The sequence below is a fragment of the Mustela nivalis genome (genome assembly GCF_964662115.1).
Source record: "Mustela nivalis genome assembly, chromosome: 12".
Taxonomy (NCBI): Eukaryota; Metazoa; Chordata; class Mammalia; order Carnivora; family Mustelidae; genus Mustela; species Mustela nivalis.
Window position 1 is genome coordinate 86,846,224 of NC_139031.1, and position 25,754 is coordinate 86,871,977.

A 25,754-nucleotide genomic window follows, 5' to 3' on the forward strand; every position below is an offset into this window, starting at 1 on the left:
CATGGTGTGAGAAACTATAGAAAGTCTGTATTTACATACTATTACATCTGAATATTTGAAAAATTACCTCCTAAAAATAATTCACGAATTTAAAATTTCAAACAAACATATCAGTTTCAAAATACTCATTTAGTGAGAAAACTGTTAACAAATACTGAATTGAAGGTACAGATATATGGATGCTTCTTTGCTATTTTAACTTTTCTATATGTTTGGAAAAATAAAAAGGTGGCATGCAGCTAAAATACTGCTTATAGATAAATCTGCAGCATAAACAAATTAGAAAAGGAAGGGTTAAGCCAATAATCTAAACTTAGCCTTACTAAACAAGAAAATGAACATATCAAACCCAAAGCAAAGCAAATAAATAATAAACACAAGAGCAGAAAGCAATGAAATTGAAAATAAAAAAGAGAAAAATCCATGAAACCCAGTGTTGGTTTCTTTCTTTTCTTTTTTTTTTTATTTTTAATTTGACAGAGATCACAAGCAGGCAGGGAGGCAGGCAAAGAGAGAAGGAGGGGAAGCAGGCTCCTCGCTGAGCAGAAAGCTCGATGGTGGGGGCTCTATCCCTGGACCCTGGGATCATGACCTGAGCCGAAGGCAGAGGCTTTAAACCACTGAGCCACCCAGGTGCCCCGAAAGTATTGGTTTCTAAGAAGACAAAATTAATAAACCTATAATTGTAATTATTAGGAAAAAAGGAAGAAACTAATGATATCAGGAATACAGAGCATCACACATCACATTTCACATACATCCAAAAGGTAATAAGGAAGGATTACAAGCAATAATTTAGAAAACTTCAATGAACTAGAAAAATTCTTTGAAAGACATAAACTACCAAAGCTTACCCAACAAGAAAGAAATGGAATAATCTAAGAAAAAAAGTTGAATTTGTAGCTAAAATCTTCACACCAGAAAATTTCTAGGCTCAGATGACTTCCTTGGTGAATTCTACCAAACATTTAAAGAGGAATAATGCCAATTTTACATAAACCACTTGAGAAAATTGAACAGGATGGAATACTTTTCCATTTTTTCTCTGAGGTTTGCATTACCCCGATACCCACAATGGAAAAAGTCATTAAGGAAAACTAAATATCAATATCTTGTAAACACATTCAACAAGCCTTACACCAGTTTGAATCCAACAATATATAAAAAGGACAATGTATCATGACTATGTGAGGTTTATCTAAGAATGCAAGGTATTAACGTACTAAAAAAAAATCCATTTGATCATCTTAAAGGATGCAGAATTTACAATAGTATTAAAAAAAAAACTCTCAAAAATCTAGAAATGTAAGGGAACTTCCTCAACCTGATTAATGGCATCAGTGAAACATGCCATTAAGATATTAAGGTGGACTGGGAGGAGGAGTCAAGATGGCGGAGAAGTAGCAGGCTGAAACTACTTCAGCTAGCTGGAGATCAGCTAGCTAGCTTATCTAAAGATTGCAAACACCTGAAAATCCATCGGCAGATCGAAGAGAAGAACAGCAATTCTGGAAACAGAAAAACAACCACTTTCTGAAAGGTAGGACCGGCGGAGAAGTGAATCCAAAGTGACGGGAAGATAGACCCCGGGGGGAGGGGCCGGCTCCCGGCAAGCAACGGAGCAACGGCGCACAAAATCAGGACTTCTAAAAGTCTGTTCCACTGAGGGACATCGCTCCAGAGGCTAAACCGGGGCGAAGCCCACGCGGGGTCAGCGTGGCCTCAGGTCCCGCAGGGTCACAGAAGGATCGGGGGTGTCTGAGTGTCGCAGAGCTTGGGGGTATTGGAACGGGAAAGCCGGCTACAGAGACAGAGCCGACAGTAAGCTCACAGCTCGGTGTGACCTTGAACCGGTCGCAGGCTCGGTGAGCTCGGAGCGCGGCCGGAGGTCAGGCAGAGGGGAGTAACTGGGCGCTGTTCTCTGAGGGCGCACTGAGGAGTGGGGCCCTGGGCTCTCGGCTCCTCCGGGCGGGAGACCAGGAGGCCGCCATTTGTATTCCCGTCCTCAGGAACTCTACGGAAAGCGCTCAGGGAACAACAGCTCCTGAAAGCAAACCCGAGCGGATTACTCACCCCGGCCCTGGGTAAGGGCGGTGTAATTCCGCCTGGGGCAAAGACACTTGAGAATCACTACAACAGGCCCCTCCCCCAAAAGATCAACAAGAAATCCAGCCGAGACCAAGTTCACCTACCAAGGAGTGCGGTTTCAATACCAAGGAGAGCAGCAGAATTCCAGAGGAGGAGAAAGCAAAGCACAGAACTCATGGCTTTTTCCCTGTGATTTTTTTTAGTCTTGCAGTTAATTTGATTTTTTTCTTTTTCATTTTTTGTTTTTTTTTCTCGCCCTCTGGTAAATTTTATTTTTAACTTTTACCTTTTTCTTTTTTAACATTTTTTAACTAGTTTATCCAATATATATATTTTTTCTTTTTTATATTTTTCTTATTTGTTTTCTTTTTTTAAATTCTTTTCTTTTCTTTTTTTTCTTTTTTCTTTCTTCCTTTTTGAACCTCTTTTTATCCCCTTTCTCCCCACTCACGATTTGGGATCTCTTCTAATTTGGTTAAAGCATATTTTCCTGGGGTTGTTGCCACCCTTTTAGTATTTTACTTGCTCCTTCATATACTCTTATCTGGACAAAATGACAAGACGGAAAAATTCAACACAACAAAAAGAACAAGAGGCAGTACTGAAGGCTAGGGACCTAATCAATACAGACATCGGTAATATGTCAGATCTAGAGTTCAGAATGACAATTCTTAAGGTTCTAGCCGGGCTCGAAAAAGGCATGGAAGATATTAGAGAAACCCTCTCGAGAGATATAAAAGCCCTTTCTGGAGAAATAAAAGAATTAAAATCTAACCAAGTTGAAATCAAAAAAGCTATTAATGAGGTGCAATCAAAAATGGAGGCTCTCACTGCTAGGATAAATGAGGCAAAAGAAAGAATTAGTAATATAGAAGACCAAATGACAGAGAATAAAGAGGCTGAGCAAAAGAGGGACAAACAGCTACTGGACCACGAGGGGAGAATTTGAGAGATAAGTGACACCATAAGATGAAACAACATTAGAATAATTGGGATTCCAGAAGAAGAAAGAGAGAGGGGAGCAGAAGGTATACTGGAGAGAATTATTGGGGAGAATTTCCCCAATATGGCAAAGGGAACGAGCATCAAAATCCAGGAGGTTCAGAGTACGCCCCTCAAAATCAATAAGAATAGGCCCACACCCCGTCACCTAATAGTAAAATTTACAAGTCTCAGTGACAAAGAGAAAATCCTGAAAGCAGCCCGGGAAAAGAAGTCTGTAACATACGATGGTAAAAATATTAGATTGGCAGCTGACTTATCCACAGAGACCTGGCAGGCCAGAAAGAGCTGGCATGATATTTTCAGAGCACTAAATGAGAAAAACATGCAGCCAAGAATACTATATCCAGCTAGGCTATCATTGAAAATAGAAGGAGAGATTAAAAGCTTCCAGGACAAACAAAAACTGAAAGAATTTGCAAACACCAACCCAGCTCTACAGGAAATATTGAAAGGGGTCCTCTAAGCAAAGAGCCTACAAGTGGTAGATCAGAAAGGAACAGAGACCATATACAGTAACAGTCACCTTACAGGCAATACAATGGCACTAAATTCATATCTCTCAATAGTTACCCTGAGTGAATGGGCTAAATGCCCCTGTCAAAAGACACAGGGTATCAGAATGGATAAAAAAACAAAACCCATCTATATGTTGCCTCCAAGAAACTCATTTTAAGCCCGAAGACACCTCCAGATTTAAAGTGAGGGGATGGAAAAGAATTTACCATGCTAATGGACATCAGAAGAAAGCAGGAGTGGCAATCCTTATATCAGATCAATTCGATTTTAAGCCAAAGACTATAATAAGAGATGAGGAAGGACACTATATCATACTCAAAGGGTCTGTCCAACAAAAAGATTTAACAATTTTAAATATCTATGCCCCCAACGTGGGAGCAGCCAACTGTATAAACCAATTAATAACAAAATCAAAGAAACACATCAACAATAATACAATAATAGTAGGGGACTTTAACACTCCCCTCACTGAAATGGACAGATCATCCAAGCAAAAGATCAGCAAGGAAATAAAGGCCTTAAACGACACACTGGACCAGATGGACATCACAGATATATTCAGAACATTTCATCCCCAAGCAACAGAATACACATTCTTCTCTAGTGCATATGGAACATTCTCCAGAATAGATCACATCCTTGGTCCTAAATCAGGACTCAATCGGTATCAAAAGATTGGGATCATTCCCTGCATATTTTCAGACCACAATGCTCTAAAGCTAGAACTCAACCATAAAAGGAAGTTTGAAAAGAACCCAAATACATGGAGACTAAACAGCATCCTTCTAAAGAATGAATGGGTCAACCAGGAGATTAAAGAAGAATTGAAAAAAATCATCAAAACATGATAATGAAAATACAACGGTTCAAAATCTGTGGGACACAACAAAGGCAGTCCTAAGAGGAAAATATATAGCAGTACAAGCCTTTCTCAAGAAACAAGAAAGGTCTCAGGTACACAACCTAACCCTACACCTAAAGGAGCTGGAGAAAGAACAAGAAAGAAACCCTAAGCCCAGCAGGAGAAGAGAAATCATAAAAATCAGAGCAGAAATAAATGAAATAGAAAACAAAAAGACAATAGAGCAAATCAACGAAACTAGGAGCTGGTTCTTTGAAGGAATTAATAAAATTGATAAACCCCTGGCCAGATTTATCAAAAAGAAAAGAGAAAGGACCCAAGTAAATAAAATCATGAATGAAAGAGGAGAGATCACAACTAACACCAAAGAAATACAAACTATTATAAGAACATACTATGAGCAACTCTACGCCAACAAATTTGACAATCTGGAAGAAATGGATGCATTCCTAGAAACATATAAACTACCACAACTGAACCAGGAAGAAGTAGAAAGCCTGAACAGACCCATAACCAGTAAGGAGATTGAAACAGTCATTAAAAATCTCCAAACAAACAAAAGCCCAGGGCCAGACAGCTTCCCGGGGGAATTCTACCAAACATTTAAAGAAGAACTAATTCCTATTCTCCTGAAACTCTTCCAAAAAATAGAAATGGAAGGAAAACTTCCAAACTCAATTTATGAGGCCAGCATCACCTTGATCCCAAAACCAGACAAGGATCCCATCAAAAAAGAGAGCTATAGACCAATATCCTTGATGAACACAGATGCAAAAATACTCAACAAAATACTAGCCAATAGGATTCAACAGTACATTAAAAGGATTATTCACCACGACCAAGTGGGATTTATTCCAGGGCTGCAAGGTTGGTTCAACATCCGCAAATCAGTCAATGTGATACAACACATCAATAAAAGAAAGAACAAGAACCATATGATACTCTCAATAGATGCTGAAAAAGCATTTGACAAAGTACAGCATCCCTTCTTGATCAAAACTCTTCAAAGTGTAGGGATAGAGGGCACATACCTCAATATCATCAAAGCCATCTATGAAAAACCCACCGCAAATATCATTCTCAATGGAGAAAAACTGAAAGCTTTTCCGCTAAGGTCAGGAACACGGAAGGGATGTCCATTATCACCACTGCTATTCAACATAGTACTAGAGGTCCTAGCCTCAGTAATCAGACAACAAAAGTAAATTAAAGGCATCCAAATCGGCAAAGAAGAAGTCAAATTATCACTCTTCGCAGATGATATGATACTATATGTGGAAAACCCAAAAGACTCCACTCCAAAACTGCTAGAACTTATACAGGAATTCAGTAAAGTGTCAGGATATAAAATCAATGCACAGAAATCAGTTGCATTTCTCTACACCAACAGCAAGACAGAAGAAAGAGAAATTAAGGAGTCCGTCCCATTTACAATTGCACCCAAAACCATAAGATACCTAGGAAGAAACCTAACCAAAGAGGCACAGAATCTATACTCAGAAAACTAAAAAGTACTCATGAAAGAAATTGAGGAAGACACAAAGAAATGGAAAAATGTTCCATGCTCCTGGATTGGAAGAATAAATATTGTGAAAATGTCTATGCTACCTAAAGCAATCTACACATTTAATGCAATTCCTATCAAAGTACCATCCATCTTTTTCAAAGAAATGGAACAAATAATCCTAAAATTTATATGGAACCAGAAAAGACCTCGAATAGCCAAAGGGATATTGAAAAAGAAAGCCAACGTTGGTGGCATCACAATTCCGGACTTCAAGCTCTATTACAATGCTGTCATCATCAAGACAGCATGGTACTGGCACAAAAACAGACACATAGATCAATGGAACAGAATAGAGAGCCCAGAAATAGACCCTCAACTCTACAGTCAACTAATCTTCAACAAAGCAGGAAAGAATGTCCAATGGAAAAAAGACAGCCTCTTTAATAAATGGTGCTGGGAAAATTGGACAGCCACATGCAGAAAAATGAAATTGGACCATTTCCTTACACCACACACAAAAATAGACTCAAAATGGATCAAGGACCTCAATGTGCGAAAGGAATCCATCAAAATCCTTGAGGAGAACACAGGCAGCAACCTCTTCGACCTCAGCGGCAGCAACATCTTCCTAGGAACAACGCCAAAGGCAAGGGAAGCAAGGGCAAAAATGAACTATTGGGACTTCATCAAGATCAAAAGCTTTTGCACAGCAAAGGAAACAGTTAACAAAATCAAAAGACAACTGACAGAATGGGAGAAGATATTTGCAAATGACATATCAGATAAAGGACTAGTGTCCAGAATCTATAAAGAACTTAGCAAACTCAACACCCAAAGAACAAATAATCCAATCAAGAAATGGGCAGAGGACATGAACAGACATTTCTGCAAAGAAGACATCCAGATGGCCAACAGACACATGAAAAAGTGCTCCATATCACTCGGCATCAGGGAAATACAAATCAAAACCACAGTGAGATATCACCTCACACCTGTCAGAATGGCTAAAATCAACAAGTCAGGAAATGACAGATGCTGGCGAGCATGCAGAGAAAGGGGCACCCTCCTACACTGTTGGTGGGAATGCAAGCTGGTGCAGCCACTCTGGAAAACAGCATGGAGGTTCCTCAAAACGTTGAAAATAGAACTGCCCTATGACCCAGCAATTGCACTATTGGGTATTTACCCTAAAGATACAAACGTAGTGATCCAAAGGGGCACGTGCACCCGAATGTTTATAGCAGCAATGTCCACAATAGCCAAACTATGGAAAGAACCTAGATGTCCATCAACAGATTAATGGATCAAGAAGATGTGGTATATATACACAATGGAATACTATGCAGCCATCAAAGGAAATGAAATCTTGCCATTTGCGACAACATGGATGGAACTAGAGCATATCATGCTTAGTGAAATAAGTCAAGCAGAGAAAGACAACTATCATATGATCTCCCTGATATGAGGAAGTGGTGATGCAACATGGGGACTTAAGTGGGTAGGAGAAGAATTAATGAAACAAGATGGGATTGGGAGGGAGACAAACCATAAGTGACTCTTTTTTTTTTTTTTTTAAGATTTTATTTATTTATTTGACAGACAGAGATCACAAGTAGGCAGAGAGGCAGGCAGAGAGAGAGGAAGGGAAGCAGGCTCCCTGCTGAGCAGAGAGCCCGATGCGGGGCTCGATCTCAGGACCCTGAGATCATGACCTGAGCCGAAGGCAGAGGCCTTAACCCTCTGAGCCACCCAGGCGCCCCATCATAAGTGACTCTTAATCTCACAAAACAAACTGAGGGTTGCTGGGGGGAGGGGGTTTGGGAGAAGGGGGTGGGATTATGGACATTGGGGAGGGTATGTGCTTTGGTGAGTGCTGTGAAGTGTGTAAACCTGGTGTTTTACAGACCTGTACCCCTGGGGATAAAAATATATGTTTATAAAAAATAAAAAATTTTAAAAAAGGATATTAAGGTGGACTGAATGCTTCCTAAGACTATAAACAAAGTTGAAATCAATTCTACACTACTGGAGGTGGTAACCAAGAAAAAAAATGAAAGGAAGCCAGACTGGAAAAGAAGTGAAACTGCCTTTATTTGCAAACTATATGATCATCAATATAGGAAATGTTAAAAAAAAAATCTCAAAAAACTAGACTAGTAAGTAGGGGTAGCAAAGTAAAAGATATAAGGTCAGTACCCAGAAATCAACTGTATTTCTATATTCTAACAATGAACACTCGTAAACTAAAATTTTAAAAATGCCATTTACAATAAGATCAAAATATATGAAATAGTAATAAATTTAAGAAAAGATTTGCTAGATTTGCACACTAAAAGCTATATAGCACTGATAGAATTATAAAAGACCTAGATCAATGGGATATTCTAGTCATGACTCAATACTGTTAAGATGTGAATTTACCACAAAATGATCTGTAGATTCATCATGTAATCCTAATCAAAGTCTCAGGAAACATTTTTATAAGAACAACAATCTGATTCTGAAATATTTATGGAAAAGCAAAAGGCCTAGAATAAGCAAAATTATTTTGATAAATGAAATAACATAGAAGAATTTAGCATTTTGTGATTACAAACCTAGAGATGCAAAACAAACAAACAAACAAACAAACAAGAAAAAGAGAACTCTAGAAATAGTCTTACACAGATATAACCAATGATTTTTCTAAAAGAGTGCCAGGGCAGTCAATGGGTAAAGTATAATCTTTTAGATCTATATTTCAAGAAATAACCTTGACCTTTATATATCATACAATAAACAAAAATTAACTTCAAATGAACTTGGTAAAACTTCTGGAATAAAATATAGGGGGAGATACTTCTGGCGTTGGGTTAAATAAAGATTTCTTTGGTCAAAAAAAAAAAAAAGAAGAAGAAAAGAAAAATTGGTAAGTTTGACTCTATCAAAGTTAACTTTTATCATTTGGAAGGCCCTGTTAAGGAAATGAAAAGGCAAACCACGGCCAAAAGAAATATATTTGCAAAACATACATCTGAGAAAGGACTATGAATCTAGAATGTATAAAGATCTCTTAAGACTCAGTAATAAGAGAACAAGCAATAAAATAAAAATAAAAAGCCATTAATTTTGACAAACACGTGACCAAAGAAGATATATAGATAAGTAATGTGCCTGTGAAAACATGGGTCATCATTGGTCCTTAAGCCAGTCGAAGTTAGAACCACAATGAAAATCCACTACACACTCTTAAGAATGGCTAAAATGAAAACAACTGACAATATCATGGATAGATAAGGATGCAGAGCAGCTCGGGTTATGAAAGACTGCTAATGGGATGCAGAATGGTACATCCATCTTGGAAAGCAGTTGAACAGTTCTTTACAAAGTTAAATACATACTCATCAAATGATCGGGCAATTCCACTCATATTTTACCTGAGAATGAACACAATACATCTACAAAAGACTTCTACGTAAACAACTGCAGTAGTTTTACTTGTAATAACCCAAGGCTGTAACAACCCAGTGGTCTCCCATCTGGGGAATAGATAAACAAACTGTTGTATACTCTATACAATGGAATAGTAATCAGCAATAAAAAGGCACCACTGATACACACAGCAATATGGATGAATCTTACAATAATTATGCTGATACAAAAAAACACAGCCTGTGTGATATGAGTTTTACAAAAATTTAGTAAAAGTTAACTTACACTGACAGATAGTTGATCATTACTTGCCAGGAGCCAAGAGCTGGGAGTAGGTGATTACAAAAGTACATGTGGGCAATTTGGGGGGTGATGGAAATATTCTATATCCTCATTGTGGTGGTGGGGAAAAGGATAAAAATGATTTCAAAACTCATAGAATTTTCTGCCTGTAATTGGTGAATTTTACTGTATATAAATTGTATCTCAAAAAAGCTGACCAAAATAGATACATAATGCAAAGAGGTGCATGGTCTTCCTGGAGTAGTGTAATTTGTAGAAGTAAACAGAGTGAATCAGTTCTAAATACACCCTCTGCTTATGTTCTGTTTGGCCACACATGAATGAAGACCTCCTCTGTGGTCACTGCCGTGATGCATATTTCCTCAGAAACAGTAGTAGGGAGGCCAAGGTGCCTGGGTGGCTCAGTCAGTTAAGTGTTTGACTCTCCATCATTTCAGCTCAGGTCATAATCTCAGTGTTGTGAGATCAAACCCTGCTTCAGGCTCTCACTGGGCATGAAGCCCAAGAGATTGAGCCCCTCATAGGGCTCCATGCTGGGTGTGGAGCCTGCTTAAGATTCTCTCTCTTCGGTGTGCCTGGGTGGCTCAGTGGGTTAAGCCTCTGCCTTTGGTTCATGTCATGGTCTCAGGGTCCTGGGATCGAGCCCCACTCAGCTCTCTGGCTCAGAGATCAGGCTCTCTGCTCAGCAGGGAGCCTGCTTCCCTTCCTCTCTCTCTCTCTCTGCCTGCCTCTCTGCCTACTTGTGATCTCTGTCAGTCAAATAAATAAATAAAATCTTTAAAGAAAAAAAAAGATTCTCTCTCTTCTCCCATTGCACCTTCCTGTTCCTCTCTCTCTCTCTTTCTCTCTCTCTCTCTCTCTCTCACACACACACACACACACACACACACACACACACACACAATAGTAGGGAGGCAGGTAGTGTGGTTTATTCAACTCTGGATTACCACTGACTAAATAATGTTCACATCTACTACATACTTCCAGTAACATTTGTAAGTAAGAATTTACACACAAACTTCTAAAACCCTTTTTACATTCATTGATTAGGCAGGCAATGCCATTATTTCATGACCAAAAAAAATTAACAAATTTTAGAGATTGTGTTTGAACAAGCAACTTCTAACTCATGATGAAGGTTTTTTTTTTTAAGATTTTATTTATTTACTTGAGAGTGAGTGAGTGAGAGAGAGTACCAGCAGTGGGAAGGGGTAGAGGGAGTGAAAGAAGCAGACTCCCTGCGAAGCGGCAAGCCCAAAGCAGGGCTCCATCCCAGAACCCTGGGATCATGACCTGAGCCGAAAGCAGATGCTCAATCAGCTGAGCCACCCAGGCACACATGATGAAGGTATTTCATCTGCTCATTCATCACATCCTCATTTTTTTCCACCATGTAGCTATCTTTTACTTACTTACTTATTTATTAACATATAATGTATTATTTGTTTCAGCAGTACAGGTCTGTGAATCATTCGTCTTCATAATTCATGGCACTCACTCATTTATAATAATAAGGAAATAATATTAAGTCTTGTATTTTAATATCTTTTAGTTAGAAACTAATTCTTTAAGCACCAACTAAATTCTTCCACATCAACTGCTTTACACCCTTTATATTGGAAAACTTCCGAGTTCCTCTATGTTTGAACTATGGGGAATTAACTCATTCTTCTGGGGAATTTTATTCCACATACTAATTTGAAAAACAAAAAATTAATGTAATGTTGATAAAACTAAATATATGGTTAGCAGAAGAAATGATAATTAGACAATGAGTTTTCAAAAAATGTGTATTATAAACCAATTAAGCAAAACTTCTTAACATTACATTTTAAAGCACGTGGAAAACTTTAAAGCATGTGGAAATGAAACTAACTACAAAATAAATAGCATACTTACAATCTGTTGCTATTCGGAATTGAGAAGAAAGTGCCTGAGTAACAGAATTCCAAAAAGTGTACAAAATTTCAGCTTGTCCATCCTGTGACCCAAAAAAAGGAAATGTATTCATTAATTATTAAAAACTGTAATGGCTAAGAAGATATAACATTAAAAATTTAATAAAAATGTACTTAAATGAAATCTTCTAAAGACATCTATCAAACAATGGAATTAAGTAACTAAAGACAAATATATAGATGACTCAAATTATGTTTCATGTTCTCATGTCCAAGTAATCAGTCATCACCCTCTGCAACTTACTAGTTGTGTGAGCTTTGGGCAAGTTGTTGAATCATTCTGAGCCTCCTTCCATCTCTAAAACAGTGATGGTATCAGTATTTCATTGCAGTATTATTTCATTGCAGTATTATTATAAGGATTAAAAAGTTTACAAAAAGTAGTGTTGGGATAGTCCCTGACACATAATAAGCCCACAGTGAATTTAGTTATTACTATTATAATTGTTATTACCACCTTCCTTACATACACAGAAGGTAATTGTGTGACCATAACAAAATGATGAACACAGAAAGCTTAGACCAGAATGATCACCAGAGTATAATTCACCAATTACAAAAGAGAACTGCCTAAAGTATAAATACAGTTAAAAAGTATTTTTTAAAGATGTATTTATGTATTTAGAGAGAGAACGAGCTGGGGAAGAGCAGAGGCAGAGAATCTTTCAACCAGACCCCCTTCTGAGTGAGGAGCCTGACTCCAGCTGGATCCTACAACCCATGAGAGCATGGCCTGAGCTGAAACCGACAGTTAGATGCTTAACCAACTAAGTCACCCAGGCGTCCCCTATTAACAAATTCTAAAAAGTCACAGGAATTACTACTATTCAGCACAATGTTTCATTCAACTCTGAATAAATGTTTTAGAAAGCAATCACTAAAAAGAAAAGAGTTTCATTTGTTAAAACAAATAATACTGTTTCATTTGTTAAAACAAATAATACTGTTAAACTTGAATCACACTTCTAGAAATTTTACCAAGTACTTTTAAGGTATTTCTACATGTGTAGAAGTATCACAGTATCAAACTGCCAATATTCTACTTTTGAAGTATGAAAATGACAATTCATATGCTTAGCCCTAATAACAATAAAATACACCTAATATTCAAATATGTCATAAATATGAGAAAACTCTAATTCTGTTTTATTTTGGACTTGCAACAAATAAAATTCCAATTTTCAAGGTTATAAAAGAAAAACTGACCAATGAAAAGTACTGATTTTTCACTTTTATACCTATGCACACATACTTCTGTTTTCATTGTTTGTTTCTTTAATAAATTTTTTGCTTTGAATCCAAATGAGTATTGTATACCCTAAAAAAGGCAAATCAAGTAATTGTTCATTTGCTACGCAGTGATCAGAAAATAGATTCAGAGGCCTAAGATTTTTTTTTTAAAGATTTTAATTTATTTATTTGACAGACAGAGATCACAAGTAGGCAGAGGGTCAGGCAGAGAGAGGGAGAAGCAGGCTCCCTGCTAATCAGAGAGACTGATGCAGGGCTGGATCCCAGGACTCTGGGATCATGACCTGAGCTGAAGGCAGAGGCTTTAACCCACTGAGCCACCCAGGCACCCCCAGAGTCCCAAGATTTTATGTGATATGTATATTGCATATCATGAACCTTAAAGGAAATGTTTTTATATTTAAAAACTTTTAAATATACCACACATTAACAGAATGAAGGACAAAAAGAACATGATCATCTCAACTTTAGCTGCACACTAAAGCATCTGACAAAATTCAACATTCTTTCATGATAAAATCACTCAAAAAGCTGGGAACAGAAATTACCTCAACATAATAAAGGTCACATAAAAGTTCAGGTTAGAAGGTTATTATGGAATTTGATGTACTGGACAGCTCACTGTGATGGTAATAGGTTAAAAAATTATCTATATATATAAAAAAAATTAACCAGAATAGTGGGAATGAGTTAAAAATAAAAGTTGTCCTATGAAGAAAAAAAAAAAAAAGGTCACATATGAGAAGTCCAGCAAGAATAGCAAAATTGTGAAAAATTGAAAGCTTTTCCTCTAGATAAAGAAAATCTGATGACTATATAACTAATTCTATACACACATATATACATGTGGGGAAGAAAACTTGGGTCAGCCTTGCTTAAGAATACAAATACAGGGGCGCTTGGGTGGCTCAGTTAAGCCACTGCCTTTGGCTCAGGTCACAATCTCAGCGTCCTGGGATCGAGTCCTGAGTCACGCTCTCAGCTCAGCAGGGAGCCTGCTTCCCTCTCCCTCTCTCTGCCTACTTGTGATCTCTGTCTGTCAAATAAATAAATAAAATCTAAAAAAAAAAATACAAGTATAAAATTCTCAGATATGAAAGCAAATTGATTTCAACAGGTATTAAAATAATTATTTGAATAATCTAAACAAGTAGGATTTATGCCCCCAATGTAAATATAGGTATGAGGAAACCTATTAATAACTTAATGTCTCAAATAAGGAAATCCTCAGAATAACTTAGCTGAGTGAATTCAAGGCAATTAATACTCTTGAACCTAATAAAATACTTAATACACAATCATTTTTAAAAAAATTCATAGAGGGGCGCCTGGGTGGTTCAGTGGGTTAAAGCCTCTGCCTTCGGCTCAGGTCATGATCCCACGGTCCTGGGATTGAGCCCCACATCGGGCTCTCTGCTCAGCGGGGAGCCTGCTTCCTCCTCTCTCTCTGCCTGCCTCTCTGCCTACTTGTGATCTCTGTCAAATAAATAAATAAAATCTTAAAAAAAAATTCATAGAAAATAATCCATAAAATGGTAGTAAAAAAACCACAAAATTTAGAGGTGCCTGGCTGGCTCAGTTGGTAGAACATGTGACTCTTGATCTCTGGGTTGTTGAATTCAAACCCCATGTTAGGTGTAGAGATTACTTAAAAAAATAAAATCTTAAAAAAAATACAGTACTTTCTATCTCATCTATTTTTAAGTGTACAGTAGTGTTAACTATATGTATCTTATTGTACAACAGACCTCTAGAACTTTTTCATCTTGCAAATCTGAAATGCGATACCTACTGAACTCCTCTTTCTCCCCCTCAGCTCCTACCAACCACCTATCTTGCCTACTTTCACTTTCTAAGAGTTTACCTACCTTAGTATACATCATGTAAATAGAACCATGTCTTTCTTAAGGCTATATTCATGTGTGTGTGTGTGTGTGTGTGTGTGTGCATGTGTGGTATTCTCTTTATCCATTCATCTATCAATGGACACTAGGACTGTGTCTCTGTCTTGGCTATTATGAATAAAGGCGCAATGAACATGGGTGAGCAGATACCGCTTCTGGATAATGCTTTCAATTCTTTTGGATACATATCTCCAGAAGTGAGATTGCTGCATCATATGGTAATTCTATTTTTAAATTTTTGAGGAACTTTTCATACTATTTCTCAGCCAGTTGTACCATTTTATATTCTCATCAACAGTGCACAAGGGTACCAAAGTCTCCATATCCTCACCAATACACTGTTCTTTGATGAATGCAAGGTGACATCTCATTATTTTAATTTGTATTTCCTGATGACTAGTGATGTTGAGCATCTTTTCATATGCTCTTAATTACTTCTGTGTCATCTTTATATGCCTTCTTTAGAGAAATGTGTTGGAGGCCACGGCATGGTTGGAGTCAAGGATCAAACCAGGCCCTGACTTGTGTCTCCTTCAAAGTCTGGACACCTTGACAAGGTTAAGGACGAGAAAGTTGAGTAACTCTGAGAAAAGGGTCTGTGCTATGTGTCGTGCGCTCGCCTACGTGACTTCCCCCACACTCGCCCTACAGAAGGGAACAGTGTGGTGAGGGTCATGAATTCTTAGTTGGTCCTTGTTGCTCTGTACATCCCATAACTCACTCCCTGGTTGACTGTCTTGCTAATGGCTTTAGCCAAAACTACCTGGCATCACGAGGTTTGTTTGCAGTAAATGTAAACTTGTTATAGAAACTTGTGGTCATCTGACTATGTACTGATGTATTGCTCCTCCTATTCTGATCTGCCTTGTAAATGATTGTAAGATGTGGAATAACATTGGCACTGTTGGACATCATCTTCAGTGTCCCTCCTGCCCCCATCTCTTTGTCTCTTAATTTCTTTTCACCATCCTCTTAGCCCTCACGGTTTTCCTGGTCGATTCGTCATGCTGGCTGCGACAGAAATGTCTATTCAAGTCCTATTTACACATTTTTTTAATACAGTTTTTTTGCTGTTGTCATTGAGTTGTGGGAATTCTTTATATATTCTGGACACCAATCCCTTATCTGATATATGACTTACAAGTATTTTCTCCCATTTTGTATGTTGCATTTTCATTCCTTTGTCACACAGAAGTTCTGAAGTTTGATGTAGTCCCATTGGCCTAGTTCTGCTTTTGTTGCCTGTGATTTTGATGTCTTATGCACAAAATCGCTACCAAGTCCAATCTCATGAAGTTTTTGCCCTATGTTTTCTTTCAGGAGTTTTATAATTTTAGGTTTTACATTTAGCATTTTAATTCACTTTGAATTAATTTTTGTATATGGTGTAAGGGAAGGGTACCTTTTTTTTTTTTACAAGGATTTCCAGTTTTTCACAGCACCATTTGTTGAAGAGACTAGTGACAGATAATTTGTGTGACCCTCCTTATTGTATGTACCATTATTTTTTGTTTTATCTGAAGTTAATAATATCACTATTGCTTTCACTTGAGAAATGTTTGTCACTCCATTTATTCTTATTCCATATTGTTTGCTTTTGATGTGATAAAATAACATTTTTATTTTTAAATATAATTTTTTGTCTTTTAGTTAGAAATTACAAACCAAATATGTTTACTTAATAGTTGTTCTTGCTTTTATCATTTCATTTTATGCTTTCTTTGTATTTCCTTTGTTTTCTGTGTTTGTTCTGTGGATTATTTTCATTTGCTTTTATCTCCCCCAGAGGTTTTTTTTCTTGTATTTCTTTCAGATGTGTCATTATTCCTATAATTAACCATAAATTCCTTTGAGGTAAATCATCTTTTGTAATTCTACAGAACTACTGAAACAGATTTCTAGAAATAGCAAAAAAAAGAAAAAAAAAAGTGAGGGGAGTTGCAAAAGAATGCTGGCATGATAGAAATGAAATCACTGTCTTAAAGGGATCCCTGCACTCCCACATTCACTGTAGCATTTTTCACAATAGCCAAGACATGGGAATAACCTAAGTGTCCATTTACAGATGAAGGGATAAAGAAAATATGGCATTTGTATAGATAGATACAATGGGATACTAATCAGCTGTAACAAAGAAGGAAATTCTGCCACTTGGACAAGATGGATGGACCTTCTAGGTCCAATGAAATAGGTCAGACAAAGAAACAAAACTACCATATGATCTCACTTCCATGTGGAATCTGAAAAACTCAAACTCAAAGAAAAACAGAGTAGGATAGTGGTTATCAAAGTTTGGGGTAGGGTGATGTTGGTCAAAGGCTGCAACCTCAGTTATAAGATGAGTAAGCTGTGGGGATCAAGTGTACAGCACAGTGAGAATCATTAACATTACTATGTTATATACTTGAAAGTTGCCAAGACAATAAATCTTAAATGTTTTCACCACACACATATACAAAAAGGTAATTATGTGATGTAATGGACATGTTAACTAATTCTATTGTGTTAATCATTTCAATATAAATACATGTAAAAAAAATCATCACATTATATAACTTAAACTTACACAATGTTATATGTCAATTTGTCTCAATAAAGCTGAGGAGGAAAAAAAAGAAATTCTTCAAGGCTTTAGAGAATTGCCAAAATAAACAAGAAAATTCTAATTCCTTGACACACTCTTTCGAAAGAAAATATTGAGTCCCAAATAATCTGGTTACTTTTTCCCCCTTAGTGAGAAGTCACTCAAAACTTGAAATCCATAAGTGACTCTTAATCTCACAAAACAAACTGAGGGTTGCTGGGGGAGGGGGTTTGGGAGAAGGGGGTGGGATTATGGACATTGGGGAGGGTATGTGCTTTGGTGAGTGCTGTGAAGTGTGTAAACCTGGTGATTCACAGACCTGTACCCCTGGGGATAAAAATATATGTTTATAAAAAATAAAAAATTAATGAAACACACACACACAAAAAAACTTGAAATCCACGAACTATATATATATATATATATATATATATATATATACTTTTAATCAGAGAATCCAGACAAACCTTGGCTAAGAAAACGACATTTTCTGAATGTGCTTTATGAAACAGTCACTACAGCATATTATATCTCATTTAAACCTTAAAACAACCCCTAAAATGTAAACTCCAAGACAGCAGAGGCACCATTTTTGTCTATTTTACCACTGTAATTTCAGCATTGAAAATGTGAGCCTGATAGAAAATGCACACAATAAATAAGTATTGTACTGTATTGATGTCTTATGTACAAAATCACTGCCAAGTCCAATTTCATGAAGCTTTTGCATTTTTTTTCCTTCAGGAGTTTTATAATTTTACGTTTTACATTTAGTACTTTAACTCATTTTGAATTAATTTTTATATAAGGTGTAAGGTGAGGGTGCCTTTTTTTAAACCTGGAAACACAATAAATATTTATTGAGTGGACGAAAAAATCTCAAAAGAAGGCATTCTTAGTCCCTTTCTAGAGAAAAAACAGAAACTCAAAAAGATAAGGTGACCTGCTTAGAATTAAATAGAAATTAGCAGAACCGGAATTTGATCTAAGGTTTTCTGATATATAAAAGTATTATTCTTCCTTAATTGGACTTACAAAGCCTTTATGATTTTATTTTCTCAGGCTATTTCTCCCATTTCAAGATTTAAGCTTGTGGTTCAGAGATTCAACCACACTCAAATTCTTTCCGGTTCTTGAAGGTTCTTTCGTAGTCTCTCTTAGTTAGCAGCTATTAAAACCTGAACCTTCTTCAGAGTTCAGTTTAGGTATTTCCTCTCTTGGTTGCCCTACGTTTGACACACTCTGTTCTATACCTCTAAAGTACCCCATATTCCACATCATAATGATATTTTCCTATGAGATATTTTCCTATGGGAGTAAAGGAACATAGTAGTGGTTAAGAAGAGGAACTCTGGAGCCAGAATACTGAGGTTGAAATCCAGACCTCACCACTGCCTGTGACCATGGATAAGTTAATTTCTCTATACTTTAGTATCCTCACCCATTAAATGGAAACCCATTTCATACATTTACCATGAAGATTAAATGAGTTAATTCTGATGAAGTGCTTAAAATGGTGCCTGGCATAGGAAGCACTATATAAATATTTGCCATCACTGCTAATACTCTTTGTGAAATATAATCAAAATAACTAATATGTCTCACTGTATCTCCAGTGACTGATACATAGTACTATCTACTATTGTAATGGTTACTTTTATGAGTCAACTTGACTGGCAATGGGGTGCCCTAGGTATTTGGTCTACATATTTCTGGTGTGTCTGTCAGGGGATTTATGGATGAGTTTAATAGTTGAATAGGTAGAATGAGTGAAGCAGAATGCCCGCCCTAATGTGGGTGGGTCTCATCCAATCAGTTGAAGGCCTAGGCAATCAAAAAAGGCTAAGAGGGAATTCCTTCTCCCTTACTTTCTTCAAGCTTGAGTATCAGGGTGTTGGGTTTTTCTTTCTGTCCTGCTTTATGACTCAGAGTGAAAGAGTGGGTCTTCCTGGGTCCTCAGCCTGTGGACCTCTGGGCCAGAACTACACTATTGGCTCTCTTGGGTTTCAAGTCTTTGGTTTCAGAGCAGAAATATACCATCAGTTCTCCTGGGTTTCCAGCTTACTGACTGAGATGTTGGGACTTAACAGCTTAAAAAAAAAAATTGGTCACAATCTATAGTTCTGAAACTTACTTAGTTGGACCTTTGGCTGGGACCAATAAGTTGAAAATAAAGCAAAAGTCAGATGTATTTTATATATAATGGAATACTATGCAGTCATCAAAAACCAAAATCTTGCTATTTGCAATGCCAGTGGAACTAGAGGGTATTATACTAAGTGAAATAAGTCAACCAGAGGAATAGAATTATCATATGATCTCACTGATATGGGAAATTTGAGAGGCAGAGTAGGGAGTTGTGGGGGAAGGGAGGGAAAAGTGAAACAAGATGGGACTTGGGAGGGAGACAAACCATAAGAGACTCTTAATCTCAGGAAACAAACTGAGGGTTACTGGAGAGAAGGAGGGTGGGAGGGATAGGGTGGCTGGGTGAAGGACACTGGGGAGATTATGTACTATGGCAAGTGCTGTGAATTGTGTAAGACTGATGATTCATAGACCTGTACCCCTGAAACAAATATTATATATTAATGAAAAAAATTACTTTTCTTAAAAACAAACAAAAATAATAAATAAATAAATATATAAATAGTATAGGGGTGCCTGTCTGGCTCAGTTGGTAGAGCATACAACTCTTAATCTCAAGGTTGGGAGTTCAAGCCCAACACTGGGTGTGGAGCCTACTTTTTAAAAAATTTAAAAATGTATATAAATAGTATAAAAACAAAATCTACAGGAATTCTAAAACATTTATGTTTGGATGAATCTGTTATTTAGAAAAACAGCTTGACCTTTGGCTGCTTCTGTCATTAATTTTGACCTAATTAAATACATAGAGAGAAACTTAAAATGACAATACCTGGACAAAATTGATTTCAAAGCAGATATTATTCAGTTTATCTTTATAACATGAAAACTACCATGGGTTTTCTTGGTAAAATGTAATTGATAGAACCTTATTGTACATTGTTATAAGGTCAAAACCTTCAAGTGGACATTCTTGCACTTAGGTCTGATGAAAGGGTATGGGCACTGAAGTAAAAAAACCTTGACTTGTATACCTAAGGTCTGCCATTTATTGGCTCTGTAACCTTGGGCAGGTCCTTCACCCTTCTGGGCTTGTAAGCTATGTAAACAATAGGGATAAAAATAATCTACAGAATTTACTGTTATGAAGAGTCAGGATATCTTGGGCTAGATTCCAAGGAAGACTGGAATTTACCATAGAGATGGGACGAAGAGATGAGCAGAGGACATTCCAAACAGAGGGATGAACGGAGCATAAAGATGTGAAAACCATTTTCTTCTTCTTCTTCTTTTTTTTTTTTTTTTAAGATTTTTTTTATTTTGAAGTAATCTCTATACACAACATAGGGCTCAAACTCACAATTCTGAAATCAGGGGTTGCATGCTCTACCAACTGAGCCAGCCACACACCCCAGAAAAAGCATGTTCTTTTCTCTGAATATATAGTGAGCATTCAGGAGAAAGGGAAGTGGTGAAGATAGAAAGTAAGATAAGAATCATATCAAGAAGTGTCTTAATTCATCAGGTAGATAACAGTGAAATATTTAAGGATTTTAATGAGAGAATGCCATGATTAAACTTGTGTTTTGAGCCTGCAGGTGAGATCAGTTATGAATTTGCTGGAAAAAAGAAATGTAGGTGAAAGGGACTTTACTATGGCAGCAGGAAAACCGATGGGGCTTGATGAACAACTGAATATATTTACAAAGGACTAGGACCAGATATATTTGTATAGGACTAGGAAGATGGGAGATAGATCAACCAACATGGAATTTTAGCAGGGGCAGCAGGTGGGCAGAGAAAGATGAGCTCATTTAGACTTATGCTTCTAGACTCTGTGGGGGCATCCAAGTGAAGAGATCTAAGCTAGTGAATATGAATCTCTTGCTAAAGAACAAGGTCTAAGCTGAAGAAATAGGTTTAGGTGTTATCAGCATTTGGCTGTTGTAGAAACTGTTAGAATGTGTGAGCTTTTCTACTTATTGCATGTAGCATGAGAAGGAAAAAATGTTGAGGATGGGACCTAGGAGAACAACATTATTTAAAGGTTGGCAGAAGAAATAATTCAGAGTAGAGAGAAAGGAATAAGTGTAGACAGGTATGACAAAAAAGAGAGAGAGAGAGAGAGAGAGATTGGTCACAAGTTAGTAACTCCTAAAAAGCTGGATAAGAGGTATACTGTCAATCACTGTCCTGTACTTTGTACACCGCTCTCTACTTTGGTGTAGGCCTGAAAGTTTACAAATAAATCACTTCCAAAGGAAGGGTAGGTGGAGGAAAAAGAGTCAATGAAGGGTTCTGAAAAGTAGCAATATCCGTGAAGGAGGAAAGCACTAAGCAGAAGAAACAGTTATTGCCTCATAGGAGTAAAATAAAAGAGGGTTATAGAGGTGAGAAAAATGATTTAGTAGCTGGGTCATCAGAATGAATTTAACAAGAACTGTTTCAATGCAGAAGCTTGACATCAGTGGCTTGGTGCAAAACAGAAATAAGAAAGCAGATATACAAAGTACCTTACTAAAATCTGGGCATAAAGGGAAAAAAATACTTTGGTGGAGACAGAGGCCCAAGGGTTTTATTTTAATTTTGGCTTTAAATGGTAGACCCTTGAGAAGAAGTAGCCAGGAAAGGCTGGTATTGGAGGAAGCAGAGAATGTTCTAGGAAAGTGTACACTATAAAACAAAAGTAGAGGGGTAAATCTGAGAAAAAGAAAAACAAAAAACAAAAAAAGGTGCAATCTACCTATATCTTTGAGACAAAGAGAGAGGTGAGGATCAGTTCAGATAAAGAGTTTATAAAGTTAGTGCTTAATAAGAGAAGACCAAAGGGAAGCAGAGGGAGTTAAGATAAAAACAGAAGAGCAAGTAAAAGACTGAGCAAAAATTCTGTGCCAGAGATCTCTGTGGAGAGATCATGATGTGAGTAAGAAAGCCTGTAGACTTGATCAAAGAAACCAAATATATATGAATTTTAAATTAGCTCGTAATCATCTTCTGCATTCAAAGCAGAAGGATCCTGGTGAAGCAAATAGAAGGCCAAAAAAACAAAACAGAAAAGAAAACACTTTTACTGGAAAATATCCTTCAGGGAGAAACATTTTCCTGTGTCAATTACGAAAGGAGACAGACAAATTCAGTAGGGACTTCAAGATGAACACCACAGAGCAAAATGAGAAGTCTGTACAAAAGAAATTTGGCTGAAGTCAAAATGTTGGCTTTTATATGCATATTGTTCAAAGAAGCAGAACAATACTTTTGGTACATTCTACTTTTTGTTTTTAAAAATGAGGGATTAGACTACAGTGGTAGTGGGAGGTAGTGAAAAGTAGTCAGATCTCAGATACCTTTTGAATGGTAGAACAGATAGGGGTTGATATAAAGTATATACAGTTAAACAGAAAAACTATGTACAAAATGTTAACAGATTATCTCTGTGTGATGGGATTAAATATGATGGTTTCTTCATTCTTCTTAATTATTTGGAGGAGTAATTAGATAATCTAACTTCATTATAAAGAGAAGAATATATTTTTGACGTAAAATATTCAATACTGGAAATACGGTAAAAATTTAGAATTCATCTTCAAACTCAAATCCCATACTCCTCCCTAGAGAATACTGTTAAACTACAGCAAAAGGGTTTTAAAGCCCTTTCTATATAGTTTATTGTGTTCCTCAACCTTTTTTCATTATTGCCCCTTCAAAGAGAAAACTAAATTGAATAATTAATTGCATACAAATGTATAGTACATATATCATGCTTATATAATTATAGTGTACTTAATTTAAATTTAATTTAGTTTCTCACTAATAAGGGAAATTAAATACTAATAAATAAGATTTTGTAGGGCAAGGTTGAGCTATAGAGGCCACAAACCATTATAATATCTAAGATGTTTTGTGCCTCCTCACTCCCAGCAAAACAAAACAGAACAAAACAAAATAGAACTATTTCTCCCTCTTGGGGTCAATTTGCCCTTGTTGAGAATGCATGGCTTATTGGTATTTAAAATTTCAAATTAGATTTAGTATGAGCCACACTTTCCTTAAGTCCAGTCCCTTGGCTTCCCTTACCATATTCTTTTTGGTTTCATCCTCCTCCAGGATACTCCTTGTTGCCTTTTTTGTTACAGTGTTTCCCAAACTCACTCAGTGGAGAATATTTTTTGAAACTCTAAAATATGTTTATTTAAAATTATATAAGTACTACTATATTAAGATACATACAATATAAAATATATGAAACAGTTTAAAGGATAAGGCTTTTTAAATATATGGATAGAAATTATAACTATAATTCTCCAGGCCAAACTGCATATACCTCTTTGGAAAATACGGTTCTATATGAATTTTATAAGTTATATATTTTTTGGACTCTGTCTAGGTACCTTTCTTTTTATTCTCTATAGCCAATTTCATCCATTACCATGGCTTTGACTACCATCTATGAGCTCATGTCTCTCAAGTGAGCTTCAGTTCCACCTATTAAATTGCCTGACATCTTCAAATGGATGTCACGTAAATGAACACTTGACCATATAGCTCACCACCTTTCTTTTTTTTTTTTTTCCTTTAATGTAGACTCCACACTAAGCATGGAGCCCAACATGGGATTTGAACACATGACCCTAAGATCAAGACCTGAGCTGAGATCAAGAGTTGGACACTTTATCACTAAGCCCTTCATCATCTTTCCTCTTAAAATATCCTTCTCAGTTTATGCTCCCAAATGAAATCAGTCCTATCTCTCAGAACCTTTGTCAAACCAGAACAAAGTCATCTTGATACCTTCCCCATCTCACCATTTCTTTTTTTTTTTAAAGATTTATTTATTTATTTGACAGAGATCACAAGTAGGCAGAGAGGCAGACAGAGAAGAGGAGGAAGCAGGCTTCCTGCTGAGCAGAGAACCCGATGTGGGGCTCGATCCCAGGACCCTGGGATCATGACCTGAGCCGAAAGCAGAGGCTTTAACCCACTGAGCCACCCAGGTGCCCCCCATCTCACCATTTCTAATCTATTACTAAGATACATCAGTTTCATTTCCTAAGTAATTCTCAAATCAGTCCACTTGTCTCCATTTTCACTGCCATCAATGTTAATCATTGTTACAGGCCAAATCATTTCCCCACAAAATTCATATGTTGAAGTCCTAAGCTTCCCATACCTAAGAATGTGACCAAACTGAAAGATCATTCTCTTTAGAGAATTAAGTTAAAATGAGATCATTGGGATGGACCCTAATCCAATAAGAAGAGGACATCTGAACACAGACACATATAGAAGGAAGAGGATCTGAAGACATAGAAAGAGGACATTCATTTATAAGCCAAAAAGAGAGAGGCCTAGAAAAAAAGAGATCCTTCCCCAGTGGCTCTCAGACAGAAGCAACTCTGCCAAATACCCTGACCTCAGACTTCTAGCCTCCAGGTATGAGAAAACACATTTCTCTCATTAAGCCACTCCGTTTGTGGAACTTCCTTACAGCAGCCCTAGGAAACTAACACAACCCTCGTTAACTCTTTCTGAATTTCTGCAACAGGCCACCTTTCTCTACAGTTGGTCCCCTCAATCTATATCCCACAGTGTAGTTAACATTAAAAATTATAAATATGAATCAGGTTATTTGTGCTTAAGATAAAAGTTCAAAATCTGTAAAATAGTACATGAACATCTCCTGGGCACATTACAAAATGCTCTTCCCCCTCCAGCCACACTTGACATCTGTTGGTCCCTGAAAAGGATAATGTTCCATTCTTTTTGCATACTTCTCCCTTTCATCAACCCAACTCATCATTAACATCTAAGCTTTTTAAAATTCATTTACTGATGTCACCACATTATATATTTTCATAGACTCTGTAAGTCTTTGTAAGCTATCAAATTATAAACCATCATTTATACAATTGTTTGCTTAATGTTTATTTCCCCAATTAGTACCCATTTCTGTTCTGCGCATTCTGAAATTTCCAATCATTATCACAGTGCCTGTAATATGGAATGTGGCAGGCACTCAATAACAATTTAGTAAAGAACTTAGACATACTTTACTTTCCTAATGTTCTGAGATATTTTACTATAATCTTAACAAAAAGTAATCATTTGCTTGTAAATATAAGCTATAAAGACAACACTACTTAAAGAACTACTAAAAATTTCCATTTCATTTCTTCTTCACTTTGAGGAAATAAGATTCCATAAAAGATATACATGTTCTTACAGTTAAAGGATTCCTCTCAATGCAAAAACTCATTTTTATGGAAATATAATCTAAAAT

General features: G+C 36.8%; 1 protein-coding gene across 1 annotated transcript in view; it reads right to left on the reverse strand.

Moving 5' to 3' along the window:
• The window catches only part of COG5 (component of oligomeric golgi complex 5), a 294,139-nt gene that overhangs the window by 81,375 nt on the left and 187,010 nt on the right, over nt 1-25,754 (reverse strand). The window contains exon 11 of the mRNA XM_082691956.1: nt 11,592-11,673. Coding sequence (XP_082548082.1) covers nt 11,592-11,673 — 82 coding nt within the window. The remainder of the gene's footprint in view (nt 1-11,591; nt 11,674-25,754) is intronic.